The sequence below is a fragment of the Cricetulus griseus genome, chromosome X (genome assembly GCF_003668045.3).
Source record: "Cricetulus griseus strain 17A/GY chromosome X, alternate assembly CriGri-PICRH-1.0, whole genome shotgun sequence".
Classification (NCBI taxonomy): domain Eukaryota; kingdom Metazoa; phylum Chordata; class Mammalia; order Rodentia; family Cricetidae; genus Cricetulus; species Cricetulus griseus.
Window position 1 is genome coordinate 114,484,141 of NC_048604.1, and position 16,145 is coordinate 114,500,285.

General features: G+C 44.4%; 1 protein-coding gene across 1 annotated transcript; it reads right to left on the reverse strand.

Annotated features, from left to right (window-relative positions):
- Positions 1-271: 271 nt before the first annotated feature.
- Positions 272-14,035, reverse strand: Glod5 (glyoxalase domain containing 5). Its single transcript, XM_027433324.2, has 4 exons — positions 14,009-14,035; positions 10,932-11,069; positions 3,602-3,757; positions 272-592 (listed from the first exon to the last, which is right to left on the reverse strand). The coding sequence occupies exons 1-4, from the start codon at positions 14,033-14,035 to the stop codon at positions 467-469; spliced, it is 447 nt and encodes a 148-aa protein (XP_027289125.1). The 3' UTR covers positions 272-466.
- Positions 14,036-16,145: the final 2,110 nt, after the last annotated feature.

The window sequence follows — 16,145 nt, forward strand, 5'->3', positions numbered from 1 at the left end:
GAGAGATCCTGAGGTTCAGTGATGCTCATGGGGTGAAGGAAGCGCCAGGAAGCAGCTAGAGACATGGGGTGGATTGAAAATAGAAGAGGGATGATGGATCATTGACAAGGAGAGAAGTGTCGAGGCCCTTGAACCCCAAAAGGATGACCTGGATTTACTCTCCAAAGACACCAAACTCTATCCCATACCTCCAGAAATCTCAGAGAACTCATGTCTGAGACAAGCTCCCAGACACAGGACCGAGACAAGACTGGTGCGCTCATGTGGAGAGATTAGTCATTTATTGGAGTAGCTTTAGATGGAGGCTGTCTAGACAACAAAAGTTTGGACATAAACCTGTCTTAGGGCCCCTTTGTAGGATCGGTGAAGTGCCAAAGTTCTCAGTTCTTGGAGGTTTCTGGAACTTGCAGGAAATGAGGGATAAGATGACATCTTGAGGAACAGAATGGAGGAAGGCAGGTGTCAATCATGAGGTCACATAGTTGGACACCTCAATGAGATTTCTATCAGGATCTCGGAAGTAGATGGACATAATAGGTCCTTTTGCTCCTGTTCGGGAGACTGGGCCCTCCTCAATGGGGACATCAAATGCCTGGATGAAGTGAACAGAAAGACAAAAGTTATGTAGCACAGATATGTGAGACCAAAATTGAATTCCTTAAAAATTCCTTCTTGTTTCTTCCCTACCCCAGTGCTCTTGGGTTTGAGCTTACACATGCTACAACCACAGCCAAAGTTCAATTCCTAATAGCGTCCAGACTGCCTAGGTTTCTGACCTCATCTACTGCCATTTTCCCTCACTCTACTCAAGATGTATGGCCTTGGACAGAATATGTAATTGCCTTGAACCTCAGTTTGTAAATTGGGGGTGATAGTAGTATTAGTGAGCAAGAATTTAAGGACAGTAACTGTATCAATGTATTCTAAACAGTTCTGGGAATTGGATCCACAGCTTTCTGTGGGACCAGCAAGCAATCTACCACTGAGATACATTCCCAGCCCAGTTATTGTTGGTTTTAGTTCCTTTCTCTTTATCCCAAGATAAAATGTTTAGGTTTTTTTGTTTTGTTTTGTTTTGTTTTTGTGTGTGTAGCCCTGGCTGTCCTGGAACTCACTGTATAGACAAGGCTGGCCTCAAACTCAGAGATCCAACTGCCTCTGCCTCCCAAGAGTGCAACCACACCTGGCATAAAATGGGTTTTTTTCATATACTTGGTGGAAATCTCATTTCCTCTTTGTATAAAAAGATATAGCTGGGCAATGGTGGCACATGCCTTTAATCAAGATAGGGTCTCTCTGTATAGCCCTGGCTGTCCTGGAAGTCAATCTATAAACCAGGCTGGTCTTGGACTCACAGAGCTCTGCCTGTCTCTGCCTCTCAAGTGCTAAGATTAAAGGCTACCACTAGCACCACCAGCAGCTCTGATCATACTTTCCTTTTTTTGTTGTTTTTTGTTTTTTTCAAGACAGGGTTTCTCTGTGTAGCTTTTGGAACCTATCCTGGCACTCGCTCTGGAGACCAGGCTGGCCTCAAACTCACAGAGATCCACCTGCCTCTGCCTCCCGAGTGCTGGGATTAAAGGCGTGTGCCACCACTGCCCGGCGATCAGATCATACTTTTCTTACTTAGACATTAGCATGACAAAAGACTGGGTATGTCAAAACGTTATTTACAAATATTCTTCTTTGGGCTGGAGAGATGGCCCAGAGGTTAAGAGCACTGCGTGCTCTTCCAGGGGTCCTGAGTTCAATTCCTAGAACGCACATAGTGGCTCACAACCATATGTAATGAGATCTGGTGCCCTGTTCTGCCCCACAGGTACACATGCAGACAGAACACTGTATACATAAAAAATAAATAAAATCTACAAAACGAATATTCTTTAAATTTTATAAAATTTACTATATTTATTAAAAGACTTGCAGCCAGGCAGTGGTGGTGCATGCCTTTAATCCCAGCACTCGAGAAGCAGAGGCAGGCAGATCTCTGTGAGTTCAAGACCAGCCTGGTCTACAAGAGCTAGTTCCAGGACAGCCTCCAAAGCCACAGAGAAGCCCTGTCTTGAAACCCCTCACCCCCTCAAAAAAAGAGACTTGCAAATAAACGAAACTTCAAACACCAAAATCAAGGAGACCCAGTTGTTTTTGTACTTCTCATTGTGTATTGGATTTTGTTTTGTTTTGTGTGGAGGATAAGTGTATAAGATCTATTCAATACTGATTTATGTGTAAAATGTAATGTGAAACTGCACAGCTCCGAATGCTTATTCTAAGTGCATGGCTGTTGAGTTGGAATATTTTTTCTAAAATCAATGTGTGTACATGAAAGTGATATCAATCAAAGGAGCAAGTAGATAACTGTATGCAGGCAGGCTGGGGATGTGATGGCATCTGCTGTGTCTGAGGTTTAAGGACAACCTAGCTCCATGGGTCACACAGTCTTGACAGTATCTGCCTTAGATTTCCTTTTTTTTTCATTCATTTATTTTACATCCCAGCCATGGCCTTCCCCCATCCTTCCCTCCTAGTCCCTCTCCATGATTCCCCCTCCCACCCCACCTCCAGTCTCCTCCTCTTTCTCTCCATCCAGGAAAGAGCAGGTCTCCTATGGGTATCAACAAAACATGGCATATCAAGCTGTCATGCGTTAAGGCTGGGCTCTTTTTTTAAGCAGTGAGTGTTATTCTTTTGCTTAAATTAGAAATAAAGAAGAAGAGGAGGCACAAGATGAGACATGAGACTATTAGACATATTAACCAGTTTATTATAGGCCTGACAGAGTAGAGGGACTAAGAAAGAAGAGAAACAGGGTTAATGGCTAACCGCGATGGCCGGTCACCATAGAGAAAGAGAGCGCTCCTGTAGGTGGGAGAAGAGAAGAGTCAAGGAGACAGAGTAGAGAGAGTGTAAATGGTCAGGGGTCTGTCTTTTAAAGGGGTCCTTTGCACCTGCGTGCAGACTTAGTTCCCATGGAACCCTGGGCTGACCCGGGTACTGCCTGAGCAGATTCCGACAGGTAACAAAGGCAGGCCAGCATAATGCCTGAACCTTTCAGTGAGTATGGTTTTTTTTATTCAAACAAACAACAACAAATAACCACAGAGGTTCACTATGTAGCTCCGGCTGGCATCAAACTCAGAGATCTGCCTGCCTCTCCCTGCAGAATGCTAGTTTTTTGTTTGTTTTGTTTTTGTTTTTTGGTGTTTTTTTTTTGTTGTTTGTTTGTCTGTTTTTTTGAGACAGGGTTCCTCTGTATTGTTTTGGAGCCTGTCCTGGAACTTGCTCTATAGACTAGGCTGGCTTTGAACTCACAGAGATCTGCCTGCCTCTGCCTCTGCCTCCCCAGTGCTGGGATCAAAGGTGTGTGCCATCACCTGCCAAGTATGATTTTTTTATAATTTATTATTTTTATTTGCATTGGTGATTTGTCTGCATGTATGTCTGTGTGAGAATGTCAGATCTTGGAGTTACAGACAGGTGTGAGCTGCATATGGTTGTTGGGAATTGAACCCAGTCCTCTGGAAGAGCAGTTGGTGCTCTTAACTGCTGAGCCATTTCTTCATGGGCTGGACTTTCTTAACGAGAATGACACTCCACTCACCTTGAGGCGCTGGATCACCTCCTCCAAAGGCACTTCTGTGATCAGACAAATATCCAGGGAGCCCGGGATGGGGTGAGCTGCTTTGGGCTCAAATTCCTTTCCCACCTCATGTAAGTTAAATTTTTGGTCTCCAAAACACAATGCCTTCCGGTCTCCCTGTTTAGGAAAGAGAAAACAACATAGAACTAAGCTGCCAAGAGGAGTTTGAACTTACTTCGTAAAAAGGAGAAAGGGCTGCTACACAATAACCCTTGACCCATCTAGCAGACTACATTTTTAACAAATTAATTTGAGCCAGTGTGTGCATGCCTGTGTGCTCATGCAGAGGCCAAAAGAAGGCATCAGCTTCCTGAGGGCTGGATTCCACTCAATGTGTTTTTGAAATGCCTGCCTTGTTATTTGGGTCCTAGGATCTGAACTCCATCCAGTCTTCATGATTGAGTAGCAAGTGTTTTTAACCTCAAAGCCATCTCTCCAACTCAACGTTCTTTACATTTTTCTTTAATTTTTTTTGGGGGGGGCAAGTATGCATACCTTTAATCCCAGCACTTTGGAGGCAGAGATCAGCAGATCTGTATGAATTCAAAGTCAGCTTGGTCTACATAGCTAATCCCAGGTCATCTAGGACTACGTAGTCAGACCCTGTTTCAAAGCTGTTTTTGCACTTATTTGTGTGGAAGTGGATGGTGTGTGCCAGAGCACAACTGTCAGGATCTGATCTCTCCTTCCATGTTGTGGGTTCCAGGGATCTAATTCAGGTAGTCAGGCTTGCTGGTGAGTGCCTTTACCCATTGAGCCACCTTACCACATACCACCATCACCACCATTTTTTTCTGAGACAATGTCTCTTGTGATGCAGGCTGGCCTTGAACTCCTGATCCTCTTGCCTCCAACTCCATGTATGTGCTTAGATCACAGGAACACATCACCATGGCCAGCTTCTTCTTTGTTGTTGTTGTTTTAGGATTTATTTATTTATTTAATGTGTGCATATGTCTGAGGGTATGTATGCATACACGTATGTGCAGTGCTCACAAAAGCCAGAAGGTGTCCACTACCTCCTGGAACTGGAATGACAGGCACATGTGTGTTCACAATGTGAGAGTTGGGATTGGAATATGGGTCCTCTGGAAGAATATCAAGCTCTCTTAACTGCTTCTTACTTTTTTCTAAGACAGCATCTCATTATGTAGCCTAGGTTGGCCTCAAACTCTCAAACTCACTATTTTTCTGCCTTATGCTCCTGAGTGCTGCTTTGCAAGTGTGCATCACACCATGCTTGTTTCAGACATCTGCTTTTAGTAGGAGCAGGGGGACAGCTGTGTGTGTTTCTTGTTTGAATGTCCGTATCACCAAATGTTTAAAACCTACCCATGGCAAAAATAACAATTTGCCCCTGGTATATCTCCCTCCCTCCCTCCTTCCCTCCCTCCCTTCCTCCCTGTCTCTCTGTCTTTGTCTCTGTGTCTATTTCCTTTCTTTGGGATCTCATTATGTTGCCTAGATTAGCCTTTATCTCTTGGGTTCAAGGGATCGTGCCTCAATCCATTGCATATCTTCCCTCACCCCTTTTTTTTCTTATGAGAACAAACTAAATTTCTGTACAGCCAATGGTGTGTTCCCAAGATTACTAAAAAAAAAAATACATCTCAAGCCAGGAGTGGTGACATACTTATAATCCCAGCATTTAGGAAATTGAGTCAGAAGGATAGAAAGTTTGACTTTACCTTGTGCTCCACAGAAAGACCCTCGCTCAAAAACAAAACAAAATCAAAAGGAACCAAACAAACAAAGCCCACTTCTTCTGTTCCCCACATTCCAGGCTAAGAGGCCATTGTGTAAGAGGGACCTTCTGAGTTGTGCTCAGCAGGGGGTGGTTGCTGGTGGGGATTCTAGGAATCTCCCTGCCCCACTGAGCCGGCACTTTGTGCCTATTCATTTCCTCCTAATGACACATTCATCTGACTGCTTGTTCAATTGAGAAAAAAAAAACTGTCTCATTTAATCCTATGGCAGTTCTCTCCTATGCCCCTCCAAACTGATGCATAATCTTTTTGTAAAGGTGTATTTATCTTTATTTTATGTGTGGGGGTGTTTCATGGAGAGGATGCTGGGCTCCCTGACACTGGAGTTACATATGATTGTGAGCTACCATGTCAGTGCTAGAAACCTAGATGCTCTACAAGAGCAGCCAGTGCTCTTAACTGCTGAGCCATCGATCTAGCCGCTACCTCTATTTCTTGATTTACCATCTTCATTTACTTTCTTTATTTACTTTCTTTTAGTATTTTGTCCTCTCTCTGCCAAGACAGAGGAAAGTTTACCTCTATAGTATTACTAGCCCCCCAGTACTATTCTATTTTCATTTTAGTTCCTCTGTTGGCTTCTTTATAAATTTTAAGTAACTGATTCCACATGTATCTTTTGGGGTGCTAGGGAATAATGCTTTTTTTTATAGATAACCCTTGTCACCTTGCCATCTTCTTTATGTCTCTTCCTTCCTTTATACCTCTTAGCAATTGTCATTTCTTTTTATAATTTCATGATCCCTTTCTTCACCCCTATAATTGAGACTACATTGCACTTTTACAGCCGAAGGGCAGTTTGGCTCAGTGTACAATTCTGTAAAATCTGTTTTCTTAGAACCTTTTAAATATCTGCTTCAGGACTGGGGGTGTTTCCCAGTGGTACAGCACTTGCCCTACCATGCATGACACCCCAGATTCCATTCCCAAGACTGCCTTTAATCCCAGCACTCGGGAGGCAGAGGCAGGCAGATCTCTTGAGTTTGAGACCAGCCTGGTCTACAGAGCGAGTGACAGGACAACCAGGACTGTTACACAGAGAAACTCTGTTTTGAAACACCAGAAAGAGAGAGAGACAGGGGGGGAGGGAGGGAGGGAGAAAGGAAGGAAGGAAGGTTAAGTTTTTCGAGACAGGGTTTCTCTGTGGCTTTGCAGGCTGTCCTGGAACTAGCTCTTGTAGACCAGGCTGGTCTTGAATTCACAGAGATCCACCTGCCTCTGCCTCCCGAGTGCTGGGACTAAAGGCGTGCACCACCACTGCCCTGCCAAACCAAAAAAAAAAAAATCTTTTTTAATCAGGTATGTTAGTGTACACCCTTAATCCTAGCACTTGGTAGGCAGAGGCAGAGGCAGGTAGATCTCTGTGAATTCAAGGCCAGCGTGGTCTCCAGAGTGAGTTTCAGGACAGCCAGAGCTACATAGTGAGGTCTCAACACCCCCTCACCAAATAAAATAAATCTGTATGCTTATTCAGCAAGTGCTCTTAGCTGCTAAGCTGTCTTGCCAGCCCCTCTTTTTTCATTCTTCTGTTGGTAATACAGCTACCTTTCATTCTTGAAGCTTAGACTTTTTCTTGACCTTCCATATTCTAAAAGTTCCTTTAGTATGTCTAAGTACAGGAAATGGAGGCATTATATTTATCACTGATCCATTTGAAACCAATCTTGTTTTATTTAGGCATTTGCTCTTTTTTTCTATTCTTTCAAATCCTATCCCCACCTAAGTACCATGATAAGTTTTTTTTCTCATTGAATCATTGGCCTGGTCTTTATTCAAATAGGCTGCCTTTATTTGCTCTTTATGGAATAAAACAGATTGTAATAATATATATCCCAAGCCATAATGTGTTTTGTGTACATTTTCTTGGTTGTAAAAGGTCTGTGTTGGGCCTGGCATTGGTGGCACATGCCTTTAATCCCAGCACTCGGGAGGCAGAGGCAGAGGCAGGTGGATCTCTGTGAGTTCGAGACCAGGTGGTCTACAAGAGCTAGTTCCAGGACAGCCTCCAAAGTCACAGAGAAACCTTGTCTTGAAAAACCAAAGAAAAAAGTCTGTTGCTGTTTTTCTGGGGTATTGTAAGTAGCATTATGCTGTAGTTTTTTTTTTTCAATTTTTTATTCAGTGTAAACTTTTTAGGACCCAAAGAGCATCCAATCTGCTCTTGCATAATTAATGTTCTTTTCTGCATAGTGTCCCCTTTAGATTTTAAATTTGTACCATCTGCCACTTCATGACCCTTTTCGATTTCTATACTAATTTTTAGAGAAGTTTAACATTCACAGCACAACTGAGAAGAAGGTACAAAGTCCCCATTATCAGTATGCCAGCAGTGGGATACTTAAGTTGCTATTCCTGTAGCTACATTTGATATATCATCAACCAGTCCATTGTTCTTATCGTGGTTCTCTTCTGAGGAGGTGCTGTACACTCTGGGCTTGGACAATGTCATAGGATAATGTCAAGGTCCTAAAATTCCTCAGTGTTCTGTTCATTTCTTTCACCCTTGAATGTCTGGCAACCACCTGTCATTGTATTGCCTTTATAATTTTGTCTTTTCTTGAACATTATATTGAATCATGCAGCTTTTTAGATTGGCTTCTTTCACTTAGTTATATACATAAGATTTTATGTTTTCTATAGCCTCTCTCTCTCTCTCTCTCTCTCTCTCTCTCTCTCTCTCTCTGCCCCTATAAGAAGTAGCATAAGAAATATTTTATTTAAAACAAAACAACACAGCCAACTGTGGTGTCGAACACCTTTCATCCCAGCACTGAGGAGGCAGAGGCAGGCGTATATGTGTGTTTGAGGCCAGCCTGGTCTACAGACCGAGTTCCAGGACAGCCAGGGCTACACAGTGAAACCCTTTCTTGAAAAAAACCCTAACAACAGAACAGGTCATATACACTGTCAGGGGTGACAGTGGGCTATACCAGTGAAAGCCTACTCAATTCCTTATTTCCCTGTAACACTGTAACCCATGATCTGGACATAGCAGGCATATCTGCTACAGGATATCTTCATAAGGCTTTTTTTTTCTTTCTCGGCATTTACTACTTTTGCAGTTGTTCCATATTCTCAAAATAGTGTTAAACCTGTGGAAACCTCCTTTTTCCTTCCATCTCTTCCTTATTCCAACCTTACTTGACTTTTCTCTTGGTATATGGGATTTTCTTCTTGGGAACCACTCCTTCTCAACCCAACCAGTTTAATTTCTCTTTAAGGGGGGGGGGCAGAAGAAAATATTGGGTACCTTACTCTATTGCTCCCCCACTTTTTTAAAAAAATGATGGATGGATGGATAGATATAGATTGTGTGTGTGTGTGTGTGTGTGTGTGTGTGTGTGTGTGTGTGTGTGTGATGACACATGTGTGGAGGTCAAAAGTCAGCTTTTGGGAATTGCTTTTCTCCTTTCACCGTGTGGACTCGTGAGTCCCAGGAATCTAACTCAAGGTCTCAAACTTGGCAACAGATATTTTTATCCACGGGGAGCCATCTTGCCAGCCCTTAATGACTCGTTTTCTTTGCTTATTGTGGTGGTAGGAATGAAACCTAGACCCTCTTGTATGCTGGGTAAGTGCTCTGTTGCTGAGCTACCCCTCCAGCCCTCAGAGCACACATACACACACATTTTTCCAGCTCTTTGTACCTAAGGATGCTTTATTCTACATTTACCTTTGATTTGCAGTTCAGATGGACACAGAATTTTAGGTTGTGTTCCCCCCCCCAGAATCATTTTTCAATTAATGGCATTTGTGTTTAGACAATTTCCATTTCACAATGCATACCAACCACTCTCACCCCCTCCCTGCTACCCCTTCAACTCCTCCTCCTCTTTACAAATCTCTCCTGCACTTTCATGACTACTTTGTTTAGTGACCCACTGAGATTAACCAGGGGTGTCTCTGTAATCATGGGTTTAGAGCGATCCATTTGGAGCCTGGTGGGCTCAGCAGTGGGTACACAATTAAAGACAATGGTCCCTTCCCCCCAGACTCTATCAGAAGTCAATAGTTCAGAGGTGGCAGGTAGGGCCCCATGAATCTCCCTCCCCCTTCCTCGACTTCCTGTTGATAGGGCCAGTCTTGTAAGGGACCAGGTAACCACAGTTGTGAGTTAATAATTACAATAGCTGCATAGTCTATGGAATGGCATGCCATAGCCCTTCACCCTATCTTCTGGCTCTTATATACTTTCCATCCCCTTTGCCACAATGTTCCCGAGCCTTAGAGGGGGTGGCTGGAATATCTTGTGTAGGGCTGGACCCAGAACCGTCGCTATTCTCTCCATTTTAGGCAGCCTGAGTGTCCGTATTCATCGCCTTCCTTTGTAGGGAGAGGCTTCCCTGATTAAGGCTGGGAACAGCTTTTGTTCTGGGAGTAGGGACCACATGGAGAGATGCTGAGGCAGAACTGGAGGCGGGGCGGGAGTGCTTTCCCAGAGTCTTAAAAGTATAGTCCTATTGTTTTCTGGCCTCTGGTGTGATTCAAGAATTCTGACATTTGCATGTTTCTTTTTCTTTTGTAGATGAACCACTTTTTAATCTCTTGGCAAAGTCTTAAGATGGACTTTTTCAATGTGATGTTCTGTAATTCCCACAGGGCATATCTGAGTGTTCCTGTGCTGGCTACATAGTTAACTCTTTGTACATAAAGGCTGCAAAGTTCTCTTGCACTTTTTTTGCGACCTTGAACTAACAATGCTTCTTGCTTTATTTCTTTCAAAGTTTCCTCCTTCCATTCTCTTTACCCTCCCTCTGAATGTCTTCCTGTTTGTAGTTCAGAATCTCTTCCATTGATCCTTTTACTTTTTCTCTCATATTTCTCATTTTCCCCTGTGTTTGGGGGTTTGCAGTTATACTATGTTTATTTTTGGCAGCGTTTAGGATTGGTATCTGGGTTTAATGCATACTGGGCAAATACACGGTCACTGAGCTGCACCCTCAGCCTGTAAGTTACATTTAAAGTAGTATCAATTATTTTAAGACAGTATCTCACCAGGACAGAGAGGGCTACCCAGAGAAACCATGTCTCAAAAAAAAAAAAAAAAAAAAAAAAAGACGACACTATTTCATGTATCCTAGGCTGGTCTCAAACTTGCTAAGTAGCTGAGGATGATCTTAGGCTTTTCATTTTCCAGCATCCGTCTCTGCAGTTAAGATGACTGTGTGCAGAACCCTATGGTACTGGGGACTGTGTGTATAAGGCATTCTATGCACTGAGCTACACATCCCCTGGCATAAAATGTTATCAAATTTTAATGAATGAAGCTGGGGAAATGGCTCAGTTAGCAAAATGCTTGCTATAGAAACGTGAGGACCTGAGTTCAGATCCCCAGCACCTTTGTCATAATCTCAGGCTGAAACAGGAGTCTCCCTGGGGCTTGATAGCCATTCAGTCTAGCTAAATGAGCTAAATGAGACCTCCAGCCTACACACACACACACACACACACACACACACACACACACACACACACACACACACATTTTAACGCACTTGAAGTTTTGACTATGGGGATGTGATTACCTTGAAAGTAGTGACCTCCATGCCCAGGATCTTGGAATAGAACATGGTGGTGTCTTCGATGTTCTTTACAGTCATCACAATGTGGTCAAGTCTAAGGATGAGACACGGGGAAGGGTTCTGACTGCTGTTCCTGCATAACTAAAATGTGGGGGAAAAAAACAAGTGAAAAAACCCACCCAAAGTCAGATAAAGCTAAAATGCCACCAGATACTTCCACGTTTTCTTCAACTCCTCTCCCATCACCTCCTCAACCACTGTGATCTCCTCACACCCATTTCAAGGGGAAACTCCTGCACAAAAATCTCTGTAAAGGCCATTGCTCCTGCACGGATTCATACAATAAGCCACATGACTGCCATGTCACCTCTTCTTGATTTCTTCCTTTGTCTCCTACTAGAAAGGCAAAGGTGAAGCCTAGGGAAGTTGAAATTAACACCAGCATGCCCTTGTTTTCCCCAAGTTGGAATTTGTTTCTTTTTGAAGACATTACAAGGTTCAGGACAGGCCCAATTCCAAATCAAAGCCTCCAGTAGCCGATTTCCCCAAGCCTCCACCTTTCCTGATGGGCAGCTGTAATTGTGGGGCAAGGCAAGGAGGAACTTCGGGTGGGTAAGACTGGAGAGTTGGCTCAGCGATTAAGAACACTGGCTGCTCTTACAAAGGGCTTGGGTTCAATTCCAAACACCCATATGGTGGCTCACAGCTCTCTTTCTGTATCTGTGGTTCCAGGGAATCTGAGGTCTTCTTTTGGCCCCTGAAAGTGATGCACAGACATTCATACAAACAAAACACCCCCCCACACACACACACACACACATGCCACAAAAAGGACTGTCTGAGGTGAAATAAAAGCTTCTGAAGCCGGGTGTGGGGGAGTGGTGGTGGGGGGCATCTCTGTGAGTTTGATGCCGGCCTGGTTTACATGGTTTACAGAATGAGTTCCAGGACAGGCTCCAACACTGCACAAAGAAACCCTGTCTTGAAAAAAACAGAAAGAGGGGCCGAAAAGATGGCTCAGTAGTTAAGGGTTTTTGCTGTACCTGGTTCAATTTCCAGCACCCACATGGTGGCTCACAACTGTCGGTAGCTGTAGTAGCAAGGGCTCTAACACCCTTTCTGGCCCCCACAATCAATGCACATGTGTGGTACACATGTATACATACGGACAAAACACTTATACATTTAAAAACAAGTTTTTTTCAAAAAAAAGTTTTTGGGTATGTGTGTTTACAAAGCCAATTCTGGGTGCTAGAGAGATGGTTTCGTGATTAAGAGCACTGCCTGTTCTTCCAGAGGACCTGGGTTTGATTCCTAGCTCCCATGTGGCAGCTCATGGAATTCCAGTTCCATGGCAAAACACCAATGTACATTTAAAAACAAACAAACAAACATGCAGAGCGCTAAACCTAGTCAGGAAACTGTCTCAAAAACCAAAACCAGCCAGCCAGTGGTGGCACACACCTTCAATCACAGTACTTGGAAAGCAGAGACAGGTGGATCTCTGTGAGTTCAAGGCTAGCCTGGCCTACAAAGTGAGTTCCAGGACAGCCAGAACTACACAGAGAACCCTGTCTCAGAAAACAAAAACAAAAACACACCACCACCACCACCAAAAACCAACCATCTAACCAAAGAAGTAAATAACTGTCATTTAGGCCTCACTGAAAGGAAAGCTTTTGTTTTTGTTTTTGTTTTTTTGTTTTTTGTTTTTTTGTTTTTTTCCCAGTCCTATTCGGGGTTGGAGAGGAGACTAGGGCTGAGTGCTTATGACTCTCTCAAAGACCTCACAAACACTGTAACCCCAACTCCAGGGGATTGGGTGCCCTCTTCTGGCCTCTGTGGGCACCTGTACTAACATAGGCATGATTTTTTTTTTTAAATCCAAAGAAGTTCCATTTAACCTCTTAATGTCTGTAAAATCTGTATGAGTGCCCTGTTTTGTTCCTGATATCCCTAATTTATGTTTTTCTCCTAATTTTTTTTTTTTGGTTTTGTGAGACAGGGTTTCTCTGTGGCTTTGGAGGCTGTCCTGGAACTAGCTCTTGTAGACCAGGCTGGTCTGGAACTCACAGAGGTCCACCTGCCTCTGCCTCCCGAGTGCTGGGATTAAAGGCATGCGCCACCAACGCCTGGCTTTTTCTCCTAATTTCTATGGCATAAACAGAAATTACTAGTATTTTCTGGATTTGTTTGAAGAACCAGCCTTGAACATTGCTGGTCTTTATTGTATGTTTGCTTTCTATTTCCCCTATCTCTGCTCTTATCTTTTTCCCTCCTACTTACTGTTTTTCATGTTTAAGAGCTGTGTTTCCCAGCTTCTTTTTTTTAATTTGTTTTTTCTTTTTAAGACTGGGTTTCTCTGTGTAACAGCTCTGGCTGTCCTGGAACTCGCTTTGTAGACCAGGCTGGTCTCGAATAAACAGAGATCTGCTTCTCTTTGCCTGTGGGATTAAAAGCATGTGCCACCACCTCCCGGCTTCCCAGCTTCTTGATATATGGGAACTTTGGTCACTGAATTTCAGTTTCCCACTCAGCATTGAGTGGCAGCCCCAATGCTAATGGCCTAGACAATAAGCTCACCCTTTCCTCTTAGTTGTCAGTGCCCTGGACACTATGCCTTCCCTCCTTGGGTCTGCTCCAGAGTCCTCTTTAAGGTTCACTTCAGGTTCTCAGGGCCTCACAATATTCTGACAGGCTTCAAGGTCAAGGTTTCCCAGGCCTTCCTCACACTGCTGTATTATGTGAGACCTAGGGGCAATCACTAGGAGCCATCTTTGGCTATCTCCACAAGTCTGAAGCTGAACTGACTCTCAGATGAACCATTCTGAGAGAGCAGCCACCCCTTAGCCTGGGCCCTCCCAAATTCACTACACAGGACTGGCCTCCAGAGGCCTAAGCAGGGCCTCTGCTGCCCTCTGGTTATCTTTGAGAGTGGAGGCCCAGTGAAGGGGGTGAAGGAATGGTAAAGCCAGCCACAAAGGTGTTCCTGAGAAGGGAAGCAAGTCAGCTGACCCAGGTTGGGTACCTCCAGCCTGGCCAACACACATGCCCAAAGCCTCCAGGGCCCCCATACTCACCTGACTTTCAGGAGTTTGACCCCACATCCTGACTGATGACTGGAGGGCAGACAATGCTACATGGCAGGTAGATTGGGGCTGGGGCTGGCTCGATGCCCGGAGATCAAGGGGCAGGAATGGGAGGTGCTGGCTGAGGACATTGGGTGGGGACAGAGGCAGGAGGTGCAAAGCACCTTCCCTCCTTGGGTCTGCTCCAGAGTCCTCTTTAAGGTTCACTTCAGGCTCTCAGAGCCTCTAACTTAAAACTCGGGGTGTAGCTCAGCGGTGGAACACAGTCTCTGGGTTCTATCCCAAGCACTGTGAAAGCCAAACCAAACTCTGAAGGCCTTGAAAGGAAAAGCACAAAAAGAAGGGCTTCCCCTGGCTGGGCATTGGTGGCACACGCCTTTAATCCCAGCACTCAGGAGGCAGAGGCAGGCGGATCTCCGTGAGTTTGAGGTCAGCCTGGTCTACAGAATTAGTGCCAGGAGAGGCTCCAAAGCTACGCAGAAAAACCCTCTCTCGAGGCCCCCCCACTCCCAAAAAAAGAGAGAAAATAAAGAAGGGCTTCCTCTTTTGAGATGAGGGTCTTGCTATGTTCTTCAGGCTGGTCTCTAATGGTCCTGCTCTGTCAACTTCCAGGTGTGTCAAATCCCGCTAAACATTCATTCATAATAGCACAGCACAGAAGAGCCACCTATCCCGAGTGTCAAGAGACTAGTATCACCATGTGAGAAAGCTTTGATCTTCCTTGGAGTGTGAGATCAGGGTGTGAAGCATTTCAGTGTCTGAGTTAGAGAATATGGCCATTCTCATGTGGTGTGGGTCTGTTTCTGAGCGAAGACTTCTTTTTAATGGATATGGGTGTTTTGCCTGCTTGTATGTCTGCACCACCTACATGCTTCCTGTTGCAGAGTCCAGAAGATGGCATTGGATCCCCTGCAATGGGAGTTACCACCAGGTGTGAGCTGCTACACGAGTACTGGGAATTGAACCTGGGTTCTCCGGAAGAGCAGCAAGTACTCTTAACTACTGACCCATCTCTCCAGCCATAACCCAGATTTTTTTTTTGAAACAGGGTCTTGCTGTATTAGGACCCTCTCAGTTCCTACCCACCCTTGGTCCCCTTCCCTTACCTCTACTGTTTGCCTCACTCTGAGCCAAGCTCTATTCTCTCTTGTGGGTTACATCTGGACCAGGTATAGGTGAGTTTGACATTCTGGACACACCCTGGTTACCCCAGACATAAACACTGTGTGCCTTGGTGTTATTGAAAGTATTGTTTTCCTTTTTTAAAAAAATGTTTTCAGACAGGCCTAGTGGCAGAGGCTTATAATCCTAGCCACTTAGAAGGCTGGAGCAGGGGGACCAAAAGTTTTAGGGGGCCAGAGAGATGGCTCAGTGTTTGAAAGCACTGGCTCTTTTTCCAGAGGACCATGTTTGATTTTCAGTCCCAACATGGTAGCTCACAATGTCTGTGACTCTAGTCCCCACCTTCCTCTGGTATCCTCGGGCACCGGGCATATAGCCATATGTGCTAACAAAACACACATACACATAAAATAAAAATTTATATTTTTTAAATTTCAGGCCATCCTGGGCAAGTTATCAAAAATCCTCTCTCACAATTAAATGTGAGAGATATAGCTTAGTAATAGCATGTTTGCCTGGTTCTGGGGTCAATTCCCAGCACAACAACAACAAAAAAAAGAGTTTTGTAGTGCTAGGCTGGCAGTACAGGTCTGTAATTCCAGCCTTTGGGAGGCAAGGCAGGAGAATTGTGAGTTGCAGATCAGCCTGGGCTATGGAGTGAATTCCATAGTGAAAACCTGTCTCAAAAAAAGAGGGAGAGCTGGAGAGATGGCTCAGAGGTTAAGAGCACTAGCTGCTGTTCCAGAGGTCCTGAGTTCAATTCTCAGTAACCATATGGTGAGTCACAACCATCTGTAATGAGATCTGGTGCCCTCTTCTGGCCTCCAGGCATACGTGCAGACAGAACACTGTATATATAATAAATAAATAAATCTTTAAAAAAAAAAAGCTGAATGCCAGCAGGCCCTTAACCCTAGCACTCAGGAGGCAGAGACAGGTGGATCTCTGTAAGTTCGAGGCCAACCAGGTTTACAAAGCAAGTTCCAGGACAGGCTCTGAAGCTACA